The following is a 17,541-nucleotide window of genomic DNA, read 5'->3' as shown; positions in this document are numbered from 1 at the left end:
TCCCAAAGCACAGCTAACCCCTAAATATGTTATTAAGGCCCGATGATGCTTCCTTTTAAGTTTCATTCACATAACAGAAGGCACTGAAATCCCTCTCACCATGCTGCCATTATTTATAGATCCTAAATCACCATCATGTGAAGCCATTTGAATTGTGAATTCGAGCTTACAGTATTTTAATGCTGCACTCACTTCAAGTAGCTCTGAATGAAAGCATTTGCTAGCGCTGAGTATTAAAAATGAAATGTAACGTCAAACACTTGGCTTTTGACTGTGTTTTTGAAGCCAGTACCTGTGGCTAAACTAGTTTATGCTCCTAATGTGTCAGTGGGATAGCAAAGACAGGGGCCTGAAAATCTGTGTATAATACAAATATTTCCATTTTAGTGTGCAACCTCCTACAGTAGCTCCAGCTGAGTGGTTTATATTTTTCGTTAACAGACCTAATCTGTGTGTTTTCTGCTTTGCAGTCGAGCTCAGTTCGCCTTTTATTTTCAGAGTCTTCCACCATGACATTGATTCACTCAATTGATCTCTACATCTTAATAGACAATAGCTCCCTGAGGTGACAACACAAAAGGGAATCCTGGTTAAATATATTGGTTTCTCAAACTGGACACCGTAATTGCCCTTGGGAGGCCTCCCCTGGCAGGATTTCTAATCAATACATCAATCACTTCATTTTACTCAGAAGGTCCTTGGTGGGGATGAGTGGATATTGATCTCAATTATTGTTTGTTATATTTTCAGATAGGTGATGTTCAGGGTTTCTGTGCAGTTACTGCCCTTTCAACCTACAGTACCAATGAAGTTCAAACTTGAAACACTCTTTTTTTGTCAGCTCTTTCTAAAGAGACAGTTATTCAACAGTGACGAGAATTCTTTGAACGGCTTGGATGAAAGCTACATATTTTAACTTTTGAGCAAATAGCACCACCATTAGTGTGTGTGTATAAATAGTAAGTGGAATATATAAAATCGAAGTTCCAAAGTCTATCTTTCATTTCTGAAACTGTTTAAATTGCCATCAGTTATCGAACACATGTCCATTCAAAACACAAATGAGGGAAAACACCACTCACCTGCAGGTAATGACATGTCCGTGATGAAGACTTGAGGTCCGAGTGCATCATGGGTTTCTCTAGATTAAGTGATGACTTCCTATAGGCCTCCTTAGCCTGGCTGACTGTCAGTGTCGACCAGGAGCTCCTCTTCATGAATTTGCCCTCAGGTGCCATAGCCATGCTCTCGCAGGCTGAGCACTTGACATCATTGTTACTCTTAGAGGTCTTGAGTGACAGGTCTCCAAAGTGGTGGCTGTGCATGGAATCTGGGTAGCAGTGGCTGACATGTTCCCCGTGGTGCCGCGACATGACACTGGGTGTGCGGTAGGTGCTGTCACTATCCAGGTTGTCATCGGAGCTCCACCAGCCGCCTGAGCGGTGCTTACGTTCCTTGCTCTTGCTCCTCTTGCTACCGTGTTTGGTGGAGTGGTGGCCATGATGGTGATAACTCCCTCCTCCACCTCCCATAATATCACCTTTTGTGCCATTCATCTTGGATGAACCCTCCAGGGAGTGGGACTTGGTGAAGAGCTTCTGGACAGAATGAACAAGGTGTCTGATGCGGCCAGGACTCTCGCTGCGTTGCTCAGTGGTGGTGGAGGTGCGCTGGTACTGTAACGTGTGGAAGCCATCGCGGTGTAGTGGCAGTTGTTTCTCAAACTGGTCTAGCAGGTTAGCAGGAAGGCGGTTGCTTTTGGTGCCGGAGAGATGGGAGGAGGCGGCCGCCGCGGCCGCAGCAGCAGCGACAGCTGGGGAGGTGGCAGAGGCTGTGATGGCAGCGCAGTCGTCCCGTGTGGCTGAGTCATAATACTGAGAGCTGTAGTGCATTCTGGGGAAGGTGCTGCTGGAGATGTGGTCAGATGCAGCAGCTGGAGGCATCATGACAGGGGACATCATCATGCAGTCAGAGTGGATGGAGCTGCGCGGCGAGTAGCGGTGGTGGAAGTCCATGGGGCAGCTCTCCGTGGGGCTGAGCAGGTAGGACGAGTGGCGGGAGTCAGAGCCATGGTGAGCGTGGAGGTCATGGACGTGGGGGTCATAATCCAAGCCATAGGGTAAAGGGATCTGGTGCTGGGAACGGCTGCCCGATAAGCCCTTCATGTTCCTGGCTGGAGGGAGGCGTCTGCCTTCATTGAACTTTCGAGACGGGGACCAAGGTGAAAACTTCTGGTCTGTTTAAGAGAGAGAGGGAAAGAGAGAAGAAAATAGAGAAATAAGATACAAGCAACGTGGAGAGAGACTTGCTCTTGCTCTTGTAAATATTTCATCCTCCCACTTTATGCTGTTTCCAATAAAGTATACACCAAGGGAGCTGTAATGCAGGTGAACACTTGCGATGGAGAAGCCATGTTAAGTGAGAAGTTGTTAAAGTATTACAGTACACAATGGAAGTACAATTATTTCTAACTAAGAGTGACAACTCTTAATTACAGAGTGTTGAAGTGAACTCCAATTGTTAACCTTAATGAAGTCAGAAATGTGGGTTAACCTGCATTATAAAACAGACAAAGATGACAGCAATCACTGTACTGCTTTTAATAGTATGGATGAAGTCCCAGATAATTTCTCAAGAGATTTATCTCTCGTCTAAGTCAGGTAGAAACCTTTTCTCTTCTTCTACAGGCAAAAGCTTTGTACTTGTATTTAATGACGCACTGTGTCAAATCTCATCTCATCTGAAAAGAAGCAGTTCCACTTCTGCCCTCAGAACAGCTTGGAGGTTTCAAAGCTCAGTGAAAGGGAATTTACTTCTAATGTATAATTTGTCATAGATTACTGATCATCTCCTTCAAGCTATCATGACTTAAATAATGTATTGGAATATTTTTTTCGCCCCTTGATTTAATTGTTTTCCTCAAAGAAGAGTTTAATTTCTGTCTGGAAGAGAATACTCCACAGGATATATAAAACTTTGCGTGGATGTATAAAGCTGCAAGCACACCTGATCGTATTTAATAAATCTCAGTCATTGTGGAACTAGCCGCACGTGCATGAGCCTCATTTGTGCTCCCACGGTTAGCCATAAATGGATGTCGAAACGCCCTTAAACATCCATTCACCTAATGACACTTGTGCCTGCTCCACCACTCATTATACCTGTCAGTGGCAAGAATGGCAAAGAAGCAGTGCAATATCACAGATTGTGTTACATGAGTGAGGTTCTGCAACAACACCAGAATAGCTGTCATTACACATGGCCATTACGCGCGGCTGTGGCTATTTACAGAAGCCATATCATAAGTTAATCACATAACACTGTAAACCATCATCGCACAATATCTCATCATTGTTAAATGTCAAAAGGATGATAAATGACACATTTGTAGAGCTCTTGTCATAACAGACCTTATAAACAAGTACTTCACAATTCAAGAAAAAAAATTAAAGTACTGGTAGAGAAATAATAAAAAGGATGATAAAATTGATCACTCAAAAAAGATTTAACATTTACTTTATAAATGTGCCTCCAACATTGCACAGAATGCTTTGTGTACTGCGAAAATAATAAGACAGTCAGTGAAACTGGCAAACAACCTAAACAAACAATATTTTACTACAAGGTCTTTCATCTTATATTTTATATCTGCAGCTGCCTCTTGAAAACCGTGTGTACGTCTGGTCTGAAGTAGTGCACACTCAGTGCACATTCTCCTTTTATAAATACCAGTTTGTATGTACAGAAATGGAGTATGTAGAGTTTGTGAGCATAATGTATCTTGTATACTTTCCTAAACCTATACCACAGAAATCTTGTAGCAGCAGTAGGCAGCTCATTCTCACAACAAATTGAGGTAAATCTCTGGAATCTGTGATGAAAGTATTATTTCTCAAACCCGGCGGCAGTGAACCACTTCTTATTAGGTGTATGCCTAATTATTTTGAGAAGAGCCGTGCACATCACTGGGTGGTGATCACAAAGAGCAACAAATTTTGTACAACTTCAAAGAGACTTTAAGATGAGGAAATTTAGTAGCTCTTACACGAGCGGTTAAAAAGTCCAGCGTAACCTCTGAAATCCATCCGCGCTGCCAGCGTGTGGAAGACACTTAATGGTGAAAACTCCTCATACAGTGCTGAAACAATGTGCATAATGAACTCATAATTCATTGTGGCCAACAATTATTGACTCAGTGTTAAAAATGAGAAAAGAATACATGTTAAAGCTTAACTTCACATATATTTACCTACAACAGTTATTTGTGCCCTATACTTCAAATTATCAACTTAGGCACTCCACTCTTCTTTTTCTATATTCCCACAGCTACAAAATCAATTGAAAAACAGGCTTTTATGTTTAGGGCCCCCTCTGAGTGGAATCATTTATCTTCTAATATTCCATCTTTGACATTATTTGGTGTGTTAAAAAATGCTTCGATGGCTTACTTTGAAACTAATTGTACATATTTTTAGTGGCATAAATGAACAAACCTAGAAGTTATCTTTCTTAATTTAGTTTTTGTGGCAATGTAATTGCTGCCTGGAGTATGTTCAGAGATTTTTTATTTCAGGTAACAAAACACTATATTCATGTACCACGTAGGCTTTGGAAGGAGGTGTTTGGGGAGGATGGCAGCCGTACAGAGTGCAGGATCTTGACACCAGAACTTTTGTGCTTGTGTCCAGACTGGTGTCTTAGGTTTAGGCAACAAAAGAACTTTGGTTAACGTTGGGGAAGGATTGATTTTAGTTACATTTTGATAAAAGAAGGTAATAAACACAAGTATGCGGTAGACACTACGACTATATACTGTATTGCCAAAGTACCTTTTATTTTATTTTTTTCAGTGAACATTTTGCTACCTAAAGTATCAACATTTTTGCGACTTGCCAGATACATTAACTTGCAGCATTTCCTCATTATGGCATTAGAAAAATGTGCTCAGCATTATGTTTCCCTCAAAACTTATTTGCTCTATCAGATTAGTTGTATATAAACCTAATTTCTATGAGACATCTGTCCTTGGCTACTTTGTGGCCATTTAACAGTTGTATTTATTTTTATGTACTATATTTGTATAGTCTGTTTTTGTTTTGCCTGTATGTTGAACTGTTTGTTTGTTTTGCTTGTTGCCACGTTGGTTGTTTGCATTATGTATAGGACCCCTGAAAATAGGCCGACCCATCTCAAGGGGCTTATCATAAATACATAAATAGATAAATGTGCATAATTTGCATAAAAATGCCTGCACTTCAAAATAATTCGCATTCATTCATTCCACTCACCATGATATAATGATAGTATCGTTTCTGATTGTGACACTATGTAGTTCTGCAAAATGGGAATACACTTCTCTAGTTTCTCCAAATAATAGTGCGGGCACTATGATATGTGATAAATGCAGACCTGCAGCTGGTGATACCTCATTGATAATGTTCTAAACAAGAACTTTATTTGTGACATTAACCACAGAAAACCCCTCTTTTGGCTTAAAAACTGGAGAAAAGAGGTTTCCGTTTTGATGAAGAGTGTTTTGTTTAAATTGCACGACGCTGAAATTGTGTAATAAAGTGTAAATTATGTTTGACTATACTTGAATTATAACAATGTACCCTTATCCAACAAGTAAGTAGCTACTTACTTAAATCCTAACTTGATGCCACAGTTTGTCCTGTAATCCCATTAAAGTTAATCCATTATTCCCCAGCCCTGTTCATTATAAATTTACCATCATGAAATGCGCTACCAATATTTACTATTATTCTCCATTTTCCTCCATCTCTGACTGTTGCACAGATCTCCATCATTTCTGTTTGTCTGTGGCCTATCGAGACACAAGAAGACATCTCAAACAGACAGAACCTCTCAACAAAATGTGTTAAATGAGCAGCGTTATTAAAAGCATCTGTCACCATGCTCAGCTTCCTGCATAACAATTACGGCCTACATCTTAGCAGTATGTGATAAAAGCTGTAAGGTAAACGCAGAGACAACGTTGAAGCGCCTTGAGTGTCTGCCATTCCCCCGTAATTAATTACTTTAAGTTCTCTGCAGCAGGAAACCCCAGTCTGGAACAGTGCACATCATCTTACATAACATTTGGGATCTCTGATCTCACACACCATTTCAAAGGAGCCAGAAATAAAATGCACAGTTGTCATGGCAACCACTGCTGAAAACCCAGGAACTGTAATAGGATTTTCAAGGTTGTTTGGGGTGGATCCCGGTCTTAAAAAAAAAGAGGAGAGGAAAAAAAAGACAGATACAGTATGCAATGTGATACAGACACTTGAGCTTGATTTGCCTATGGGCTGCTGTGTTTGCTGCACCGTTACAAATTGTGCTGCAGTTTGATAGAGTTCAAATGAATGATGAATTTTAGTACCAGCATGGAGGCACATAACCAACCCAGACTTAACTGCACATTTAATTATGCTCTTAAATTTGTCTTTATGATATTGCTTTCAGAGTTTGAATGTCCCTCACCCAGGGATACCCAGACTAACATTACCTCACTGTAAAATGACTAGTACAAGCCAGGAAATCCTCAGCAACCTTTAAAATCCACCTCCTGTGAGATTTGTTGTGCTGAAGGTTTTTACAACATCACTGAGTAGATGTAATTATTGTTTTCATTTGATTTATTCTATTGCCTTGCTTTGTATTTTGGTTTAACTACACTAGAAGACATTAAAACCTACAATTATTCATTCGAGGGTGTAATCAGCCACATATGTGATTCATTTTCACATTTCATTTCTGTCTTTATTTTTAGCTGAGGTTGTACGTTTTTGGTAGATACTAAAACACCGTGTGTGAAGCAGTAGTTGTAGTGTTGTAGGGCTTCATTGTAATAATCACTGAAAATAGTTCCATCCCCCTGTATTCCTCTCTTTATCTCATTTCCACCATTATATCTCTCTGTTGTTTCCCCACGTCCCCCCTCACTATCTCTCAAATTCACATTCAAGTAGATGACATCGACCAGTTGCTGAGGCAACAAAATGTGTCAAATTAAAGCTAACAATAGGAATGAAAGCACACAGATTGTTATTACATACGCATGCCATACTCTGTTATGTACGGTGCAATGTATTCCAAACACGTCCTTCCAAAGATATGACATCATACAATGAATATGCTCGGGCAAACATACTGTAGGCTGCGTTCACCAGCTGAGCATCCCTCAACATGTTGTTTATACGCAGCTTTACTTAAACAGTGAAGAAGACAACCATTAAATAATATATTCAGCATGTAGCATTATCTGTTTTGATCAAGTTGTGTCACTTTAATGAGTCACATTACAGTAAGACATTAAAGGTGCCAGCTTCTGGTTTTCCAGTTACAGGATGGTCTTAATATTTAAATACCTGCCTGGGACTCCTTTGTTTTTCTCTCAAGACAGTTATCAGTTTTTACTTCCTCTATATTTAACAGGGCTGGGGCGACTCATTGATATCATCAACGACATTCATTAAGGACATAAGTAGATTTCAGTGGGTCACAATAATAGCATTAAAAAATAATAATAACACACAGCACAACTTGACATTAAGTAATGAAGTAAGTAAGATGGCTGTGCCCAGTCAAAGAATGGATTTCCCCGGAGAACAAGCTGCTGCTAAAAATCTAAATTGTGGGAGTATTTTAGACAGAGACCTAAAAGTGGTGTTCAGTAAGCTCTGCAAACTGGAAATAGCTTCTCACAGCAGTAGCCTACAACAGCTATCCACGAACACGTGAAGCGAAAGCATCTTTGAGGCCTTTGTCAAGACGGCAGCAAGACAGCACATCCTCTGGGTGTTCCAATACCCCATACTATATAGTATACCAAAAAGAGATATACTGTATCCTAATACATACTATGTGAAATGCAGTATGCCAGAAATAACAGGATGTTCTACTACATCAGTTGATTTTGCAGTATGCAGGCCAGCATGCTTTTCTGGCTGTTCTGACCCACAATCCTCTGCACAGCAGAAGATTCGTCACATCAACTGAGTCGCCAACACATGAGCGCTTGTTGACAGCTCGTAGACAGCTCTCAGAAGCCGCAGTGACAGCTGACAGCGAATTCAAATACATGATGACCAGTCTAATAGTAATGATGGGAATAATAATTGTTTAAATGAACAAAATAATTATTAAGATTACCACCAACAACAGGACAACTGTGGGTTGACCTCTGTCCCTGCGAGTTCAGTGAATGTCGTTTTGTTTTATCTCCAGGGTAACAAATATGAGAAAAAAGGTCAATGTTCGGGGTGTAATGTTATGACAAAGTATTATGTGTCAATTTTGTGAATACTGCATGCAACAGTACATACCTTTTAAGGGCATCTGCAGTACATACTAAAAAGAAAAAGTATACCATTCAGAATGCATCCCGTTCACTTTTGTCCCCACCCAAGCATGATATATTAGGATTATCAACATGCCGACTGTTTGTCAGTAGCTGCTTAAAATTGTTTTTCTAAATCTTTGTTCATTGCCCCCATAAATTAATTCTACACTGCTGCCAGTGTAACATTACACCATGCGTCATCTGACATTTTATAGCCGTTTTATAATTTCTGTTTACTCTAATGACAATATATGACTGAGAAAATATAATAGTCTGTGAATTGTTTCAATTTCTTTCTTGCCTTACTGATGCAAAAATACATTTGGCAGTGATTATCCTACTGTAACTGTATATTACTCCAGTGCTGAAATAGATCCATGTTATAACCATTTTAAGTACCTAAGTAAAATACTGATTCTCCATATCAGGGAAATCGTTGCCGTGACATACAGTGATTAGATTAAATTTTATTTTTCTGCCCTGGCAACAGAAATATAGGCTATATTATTATTATCAATAAAATATAAAAAAATGTTTAGAATAATTCAGACATCAGAGACTCCTCCTCGTCTTCAAGAAAATCCTCAAAACACACCTTTTCAAAACTGCCTACAACCTCTAAAAATACAGTAGGTTCAAACTAGTTGTTGAAGCAACTCTTCGCAGTCTCCTACAGCATTTTCTTCTGAATGCCATGGCCTACTCAGTAGTCCAGCAGCCATGGCTACTTATCAGTCTCCACTAGTCTTACAAATGGCCAACAGTTACATCAGAAACTCACTTCTCCTTTAGCTTGCACTATATTGTAAAGACACCGCTGTTACAATAGTGTCAATCCCCTGTTTCTATCAGTCGGTAAAGACGAATTCTGCCGTCATGTGCAGTTACATGAAAACATGAATATGATAAAATAATGAAGCAGAAGACACAAAACATCTGTTTGCTCCCACAGAGTGGTGTCTGTATCACTGTCAGCCTGATCTGCATTTTCTCTCTACAATCACCCCAGCTTTCTGATTACATAAACTCTCTTGAGGTGGTTTGATTACCCCATAATCAGCTGTTTAGAGACTAATCTTTCAACCCAGATTGGTCTCTTTAGCGATCAACCAATTCATTTCAAGTAGAGTCAATTTGACATAAATCATTTTTCAGAGAGAGACAGAAGGAAGAAAAATACACTAGCAAGGGGGTGCTAAAATGTTTACAGTTTAATCAGTCATTAAGCAGATGTAGATTATGGCTGCAGTGTAGTCATCTATGATTACATAAGCATTACGTCAAGTTCATAGATTAGGATTGTAAATTGTAAGCACTCTCTGCAGTCAGTTTAAAAAATTAACGATAAGTTTATCAATTACTGTAGTCCTGATTTCAAAAAGACATAAAAACTTTGCTTACCCACCATATTTCTGAGGACACTACTGTAGAAATGACTATGGGCAAGACATCTGGTGTGATAGCGGAAGTAGCTAGTCGCAATGCCAACAGTGGCCTTCAGTTTTGCTAATATTGCTTTGTTTTTTAACAGATACGCCACTAATGTAAAATTAGCATTTTCTAAAATGTCATTACAAAGCTGTGGTCCATGTTTCGCTGTTCAAATCTGTAACGTTACCAACAACCAGACTAAGCTAAATTTGTCGACTGAATAACGGACTTGAACATGCACACAGAACAAAAATGGATTGTTCCTGTAACCAGCGGTACGATTACCAATACCTCCCTACAGAGAGAAAGAAGTTGTCACCTGTACTGTACAACGTTAATATCAGATCACCCGTATGATAAATAAAACACATTGTTCCTTACTGAATCAAAACCGGACAGGATTTTTCCTGTATTTTCATGCACCTCCTACTCTGGTGTATACACTGTTTTTACATACTTGGAATGACATATGGAATAATAAAACCTAAAGAGTTTTGAGAGCAGAGAAGTATTACAAATCAGAATTTGCTGGAAACAATGACACCTAAAATGACAGGTCTGTCACTCAATGTCAGTACATTGTATCTCTCTCTCTGACTGCATTCTCATCCTACATTAGAAAACTGCCCATCATAAAATAAACTCAGCGGCATAATGATACCTTGAATTATGTGTTTAGTCGTGAAGGCTGAGAACACAAGCTCATCGCTAACACACCTAGTTAAAAGGTAAGTTTGGCCTCAAAAACCCAATTCTGAAACAGCTTAAGTAGCATTAAATCTATCGCAACATTTAAACATTTGGGTTTCATTCACCAGCAGTAAAAAAAAATCTGGGGTTTGGTTGTATGTGCTAACTTAATTGGTATGGCAAGTTTGTCTCGGTGTTTTCACATAGTGAATACAAAAGGCAAGATGATGCTAAATATAGTAAGAGGTGAGCACATCCAGAATACTTCTCCAGGTGCTTAATCAAAGAGTCAGACTAAAGGCACAAACCAGACAAAGGATCCATACACTGTACTAATAGCTCCCAATGAATGTAGAGCAACATTTCGAGATCCTTGTCAAGCCTTGGCACATTGATTGATGCTTTTTACCTGAGAACATTCTGACTGGCAACATTTTTGGATAACTTTATCCTTCAGGAGCTTTTTCATCCCTGAGGTGAATGTGAATGAGCCTGAGTCTAGCTGTCAGCTCTCTGTAGTTTTAAGTCTCTCAAAAATATGCACCATTGTGTTTAAACTCAATATTCGTGTCAAGCAGCTTTTAAACTATATTGAATGCTACTCTTCATATTGAAAGCTAGCGAAATAAAGTAGCCTGTGGCAGATATCCCGGTAGAGCGGGAGGCCAGTGACACCTGCCACCAGTCCATAGTGAGGATGTTAGGGTTGTGCAGTCAAGTTACGGGAGTTCATATCATCTAACAACTTGGTCCAGCATGACAACACAAACACATTCTGACTGTCTGCCCGAAGAGGCTTGTGTCATCCAACATTTGCAACAGACTGCTCTGCAACTTTTACTGATGCATAGTGGCCAGTGCACTGTTCTCTGTGTGTGGGGGAGGTGACATCAAGGCAGGGGGTGCCGGCAGGCTCAACAAAAAGATTAAAAAAAAAAAATTCTCGCTGTGTCACAGGGCTGAGTCTGGATACCCTGCAGGCAGTAGGAGAGGAAAGGATGAGTTCCTCAGCTCTGTCTTGGACAATACCGCCCACTCTCCCTACGATGAGCTGATGCAACTATGGAGCACCTTTAGCCTCCAGCTCATCCGCCTGAGGTGAACCGTAGAGTGTTTCAAGTGCTTATTTGAACAGACTTCCATGTGGCCACACAGCTCTTACCTCTGATTCTATAGTAGCATTGGTTTCAGTGACTAAGAGAGTGCTGCAGCCTGGTTGCTAGCAATCCTACATGAATGTACCTGCACGTCTGCCCAGCTCGACATAATCTGTATTCCTGTCATGACCAGCTTGTTTTTGTGTTTGTGTTTTTACACATTTTTTTATATCATGTAGGGGTGTAACGGTACATAAAATTCACGATTCGGTACGTACCTTAGTTTTGGGGTTGCAGTTACATGTACGTAGCAATTAATTCTAGCTGGCATTAGTTATGACTTTGCAATGGACTGAATCTGCAGTTAGAGCCTGTCTGAGTGCTGTGGGGAGATAGACTCCCCTTTCAGTCTGTTTTTGTCTTGTTCCGCTAATCGGCACCAAGCGGCAACCACTGGGGCTGAAAAATGGAGCCAACACGAAAGTGCCAAAAACTGCAGTTCTTTAAACAGCCACTTGAGGCTGGCTCCAGTAGCCAGTCAATCCTCATAGACCCCCATGTTAAAATGCCCAACGTGGCCACTTTGAGTGTCAGGCTGTTTGCCAATAGTGTCCTCGGCTTCTCAGTCATATCCACCCCTCGCTCCTCCATAGCTCCACCCACTGGCTGTAATATTGTCACTTCTGGCTTCTAAAAAACCAACAGTGATAGCCAGAATGCCACACCAGAGGCTTCAAAACGGGAGTCCACAAACCAGTGGGTGACTCTAAGTGGCTATGTCCATTATTATTTTTGTAGTCTATGATCGAGACATTCGGATGATGCTGCTGTTGTAAATGAAATATTTTAAGTGTTACCACAGATATACACGACTTCAGATGAACAACGTCTCCATACATTTAGACATAAATCATTGTCCATTGAGCTTGACTAACCCTGCCAACCTGGCTAATGCTGACTAGCACGCTACAGCTAGTAGAGGGCATCTAGTGCACTGCCACAACTTACCGGGGAAAACTCACATTCAGAAAATTCTGTTCCTTGTGTGTGTGTGTAAAATAAAAATGACCTTAGGACAACAGAGTGACAGTAACAAGTTGTTTCTTTTATTCCTTACAAATGCATTTTGCAGCTTACGCAATCAGTGCAAACAAGGGTTGCCTCCTTCGTCTGGCTCAAAGCCAAAGTGTTGCCATAGTGGCGCATTCCTTGATTTCTTTGAGACTAAATTGTCCGCCATTATCGACTCCCCGTCACTATTAAACAAACTCCTAGCTTAGTCCCCGCCCCAGCCCCCTCTCTCTCCTGCTTGCTGTGCGCTTGGTGAAGAGGCAGACACAGGTGCTCACAGACTCGGGCTTACTATAAGCCGAGCGGACTACATGTAGAAATGTCCGTGAAAAATCCCCGCGATGTGAAAACTATATGCCGAACAGTCTTTTGTGTGACACTGGTGCGCGGAGCGAAGTCCGCGCGGTCGAGCTTTGCGCGCACAGGGCTTGCGGACGCCCACTTTTACCAGGTGGACCTCCGCGGCGTCCGCTCTGCGTACGTTTTGCCCGAGTATGTGGTCTGGTCGGTCTCAAAAAATAAAACCCGGTCCAAGACGGAGTACCAGACCGAATTGGTATTACCGAGAACCGACCCAACCCTACTCCTGAAGTCAGCCAGTTGTTTTGAGCACATTCCTGCAGTGACTTATCTGTATATCTGCAGGAATTCCAGTTTAAACCCTGGAAGAATAAGTTGGGGTGGGAGGGGAAAGAGCGCAGAACAATCTTAGGGTAGGAGAGGAGAGCTGAAACCAGGAGCTAAGTAGAGGAAGTTGACGTGTGGAGTGGGAGAGACTGATGGACTTAGGAGGGAAGAAAATTAAGCTCCTGAAAGGCATCTGAGAAAAGCAAGCTTGTTTCCATTTTAGGGTGAGGGGAACATTTCAGAAGATTACACTTACAGTTCAGAAGATTACTTGCAGCCATGGTGTGAATGTAAAACTGTTAGTTGATATACTGTAGGCAATAATGAATGATTTTTACAAAACCTTTTTATTAAAATGACAATCAATGCTGTAGCTGACGTACTGAATGAAAATGCTTCTAGGTTTTCTTCAATAAGACAATAGGTTGTATAAATGCAAATGCTCCCTCTTGGCTCTTTAAGACCTCACATTGCAAGTCCATGAAACATTGATGAGAGCTTTTTTGTATCGCAGCTTATGCAACAGCTATTGTGGTGCACGATCAACAGGCTGTTTCCTCTCCACCTTAAATCTGCTTCGGTCAGCACCTGATGCATTCTGTAAAACGTTTTTTTTTTTTCCTGACAAAGATGCCACACATGGGGGGGGGGGCTAGTACGGAAGTTAAAAAAAAAGAGAGAGAGAGAGCGAGGGGAAAGCCTGTGCTTGCTTGGCTCTCTGGGAAACCAGTGTGCTGCTGGCTGCTCAGTTGAAGCTCTGCCGCTATGCTACAGTCAGCGCCTGGCCAGCATTTCCCAAGATGGTTGCATAACTTGGAATAAATGAGGCCTTCCTCCTCCACACCAATGCACAGCTAGCTAATGCCACAGGGAAGAACACAGCAACAGGCAGCCAAACTGTAGCGCATGAATCACACTGTTGGAAAAATAACATTCTTGAGATAATTTATCGATCACCACTGAGCAAAAAACATCCGTTCTTAATCAATCGTTATTACTCGCCTGGATTGTTCCCTAGCACTGACCTCTGAATCAAAAAGACTTGACCTCAGATGTTTGTTGAGGAAAAACAAGCCACCATCCACTTGGAAACAAATCAAATCAGGTCAGTTACATTGCTGTCAGACACCGACATGATTCACATTAAATTTGTATCAAGGTTTACAGTGATACTGGAGGCCCAAAATAAGCAGAGAGCTGATATGAATATCACAAGCAGGGACTGCCAGCTTTTATCAACCTCAATATCCCATAGTCCTGGATAGTAGAAGCAAGCAATGTCATTTAGTATTAAATTTTTGTTCAAGTTTGACATTCAAACAATCAAAACTGTCCTGGATGAAGTGATGGCCAAGAGTTTAGTATCTCAACTGCAAAAAGGCAAACTACGCCTGCAAAAATATTTGTATACATGAACGAATCCTTCCCAAATTTAAAAGCTAGAATGCTAAATCGCACATTTGTGATTACATCAAGTATAGTATGGAACTGCTCCGTAGACAATGAATTGGGAAAAGTGTTAGACTTACTCCTCTGGTTTCTGGTTTTGACATATTGTAGGTTATACCTACCTTATAACTTTCCTAGGCCATGGAAATAACTCATCAGAATTCTTAATTTAGGTGCTGTTCCCCTTTAACATGGAAACGTGAATTGTGACAAGCCACCCACCTCAGCAAAGTAAAAAGAACCTACAACAATAGATAAGTGAAACAAATATCCAGTATAGTAGTAACATAGTTGGCTACCTTTACAAGCACAGAGTAACACTGCTATTGGCCGCACTCCATTTAAGGTCTTATTCAAGTTTAGCTGTTTACATGTACTTTTCATAGCCTGTGATTTGGTCCATCTCCCTGTTGCCATAAATAAACCAATTAGAATATTCTTGTATACCTGAGCTGTCCTGCCCACGGCTAGAACAACCTGCCAAAAAGGAGTCATGAAAGCATTCAGCAACCCCTTCTCCTTTTGACTAAATAATAGTATTTACTAATTTCCTGTGGATCTGAGGCAGACAGACACTTTTGGAGAGGTTGATACTGATACAGTCACTCGCTGACATTCAAACCTGTTGTCTAGTTAGAGTCTATGTGACTGTGGCAGGGAACTGACTGTCCTCAGAGCTGAGCTGAGCCTCTTTCGTGAGTGGTGGTGATACACAGTAATATCTAAACTAAAAAAGGAAATCAAGTTGCCATGACACTGTAAATGTAAGAAGGAACCAAAGATCCTAGCAGGAATGACATGTAGAGTGTGTTAACATGTGCTTGAGTTTCCTGGTAAGATGCTGAGATACTGTGGTATGTAATCATATTTTGGCACTGCAAACATCTCTTTCAAGATTTTTTTTTTGTCTCGCAACTACCTGCCAAGCATAGCCTGGTTCCAGACCATAGACCCCGCAAACTCAACTGAGTAGGCTTGCATCTCTGGTCTGGCATACTTCAATGAATTTGCGATTTATCTCGTCCAAACGCTGGACGGACCAATGAACGCCAGGGGTCTAGCGATTAGCCAGTCAGCGCCACGCTGATGTCAAGCTGTACGCCGGTGGGTAACTGGTGAGGATAGCAACAATGGCGACCGCTACAGATCCTACAGACCACATTAACGATGCTATCGAGGTATTTCGCCACTACTCGCGTTACTGGAGGACCAAATTAAGGAAGCTGCTAAACTGGATTTAATGGCGATGCAGCTGGGCGTGCATGACGACGGAGACATTTTAAACGGGCAATGCTCGCTTGTTTTCGGCACCCCCGAGGCATGGATACTAATGACGTCAGATTCTGGGTGAGTCGTTGATCTCTACTGATTGGTTAGGGAAAAAATCAAATTCCCTCCCCCTTGTAAATCGCCTTCAATGGAAGCCATGTCAGACTGAAGGTTCTGGGAGCTTCAGTCTGACACTCAGGCTATGCCAAACAGCAACCAGGACTGAGAGATGAAGCCAATATAGAAGTGTCAAAAACTGCAGCTCCTCTAATGGCCACTTGAGGCCGGCCCCAGAAGCGAGTCAATCCCTATCCATCCCATTGTTTTAAGAGGGGGGATCTATGGGAGAGACATAATGTTTACAGCCAACCCTGTCTCCATAGCTAATTTTTCTATTCATGACATTTTCAGGGGGATGAGTTTCTACATAACTCATCTGTTTAAATTTTACCATGACTTAAAGTCATGCATAATTAAGGACATGGCTGCTTGGAGCGACAGGCTGTGTGAGAGGCGTCACCATAATTTCTGAGTCAGGTCCAGCCCTCATTCCACAATCCACAAACCAATGGGCGACATCACGGTGGCTACGTCCATTATTTTCATTCAGCCTATGCTACTTTCATCACCTTATGTCCTCCAATCAGTGTTGCCAACTTGGCGACTTTAGCATCTTTTCTGACCCTCTTAGCAACTTTTTTTCTAAAAAGTGACAAATTTACTGACTAATTTAGAACTTCAAGAAAAAAGAGAGAAATATATTATATTGTAATTCATTGCCATGCATGCTGGTGAGAGTAATCACTGTCCACTGCTCCTCCACCATCAGCGCCGGGTCTCTTTTCTCTCATCCATGCAGTAGGAGGCAGGAGAGGAGACGTCGCTCACAGTGGGAGTTTGGTTGTAATGAGTTTCTATGGTTATGTTGACACTCTTGCTCTCTGGATTGGAAGTGCAAGATAGGGATGCACTACTGTAGAAGTGCCATAGCTCTCATGTCAGTCAACGGTTTTGTGGAAGATTTTTTTATGAAATCTAATTCAGCCAAGTTGTAATGCTGCAATTAATGCACAATGATGTCACCGATATGCAAATGATCGGAGGGAGGCAGATGCTTTTGGACTGTAGACTTTTAGCTACTTTTGGAGCTAGCGCTGGGTACTTACATTGGAGAAAAAGTTAGCAAACTGCTTCCACTGTTGGACTGTATTTGTACAAACTTTCAAGCAAAACCAAGCTTCAACTTCTCAAACAAGGGAAGACAAGAATGGTGCTAGATCTTATCTGATAAGATGGTCAAATCTAAACATTTGCATGACCTGGCAATAATTGATTCATATCGTGACAAATGGTAACAGTGAGTAGTAAATTAGTATATACTGGCATGAAATAACCAAAGCATCTCACCGTTAAATAATAGGTATTATCACTCCAGCAGTACTGCAGATACATAGGAGGGAGATGGTTTTCAATGGTAACATGTGTTTGCTCATAAACATAGGGAGAGCAGCGAACATTATGTAAGTGGAAACAGTGTTAGACCTTGCAACTGAGACA

General features: G+C 41.1%; 2 protein-coding genes across 6 annotated transcripts in view; one reads left to right on the top strand and one right to left on the bottom strand.

The window, feature by feature from the left end:
• LOC125897622 (cytospin-A-like) overlaps window positions 1–17,541 on the top strand; it is a 120,663-nt gene that overhangs the window by 29,148 nt on the left and 73,974 nt on the right. Inside the window, exon 3 of the mRNA XM_049591046.1 lies at window positions 11,429–11,569. The gene's annotated coding sequence lies outside the window, so the exon portion shown is untranslated. The remainder of the gene's footprint in view (window positions 1–11,428; window positions 11,570–17,541) is intronic.
• Window positions 1–17,541, bottom strand: part of LOC125897621 (disks large-associated protein 2) — a 127,892-nt gene that overhangs the window by 55,569 nt on the left and 54,782 nt on the right. For all 5 annotated transcript variants that reach the window (XM_049591039.1, XM_049591040.1, XM_049591041.1 and 2 more), the window contains exon 2: window positions 1,083–2,236. In XM_049591039.1, coding sequence (XP_049446996.1) covers window positions 1,083–2,236 — 1,154 coding nt within the window. The remainder of the gene's footprint in view (window positions 1–1,082; window positions 2,237–17,541) is intronic.

The sequence above is a fragment of the Epinephelus fuscoguttatus genome, linkage group LG11 (genome assembly GCF_011397635.1).
Source record: "Epinephelus fuscoguttatus linkage group LG11, E.fuscoguttatus.final_Chr_v1".
NCBI classification, from domain to species: Eukaryota; Metazoa; Chordata; class Actinopteri; order Perciformes; family Serranidae; genus Epinephelus; species Epinephelus fuscoguttatus.
Note: the sequence above shows the minus strand (reverse complement) of the source record. Positions and strands in the feature narration are given on the sequence as shown.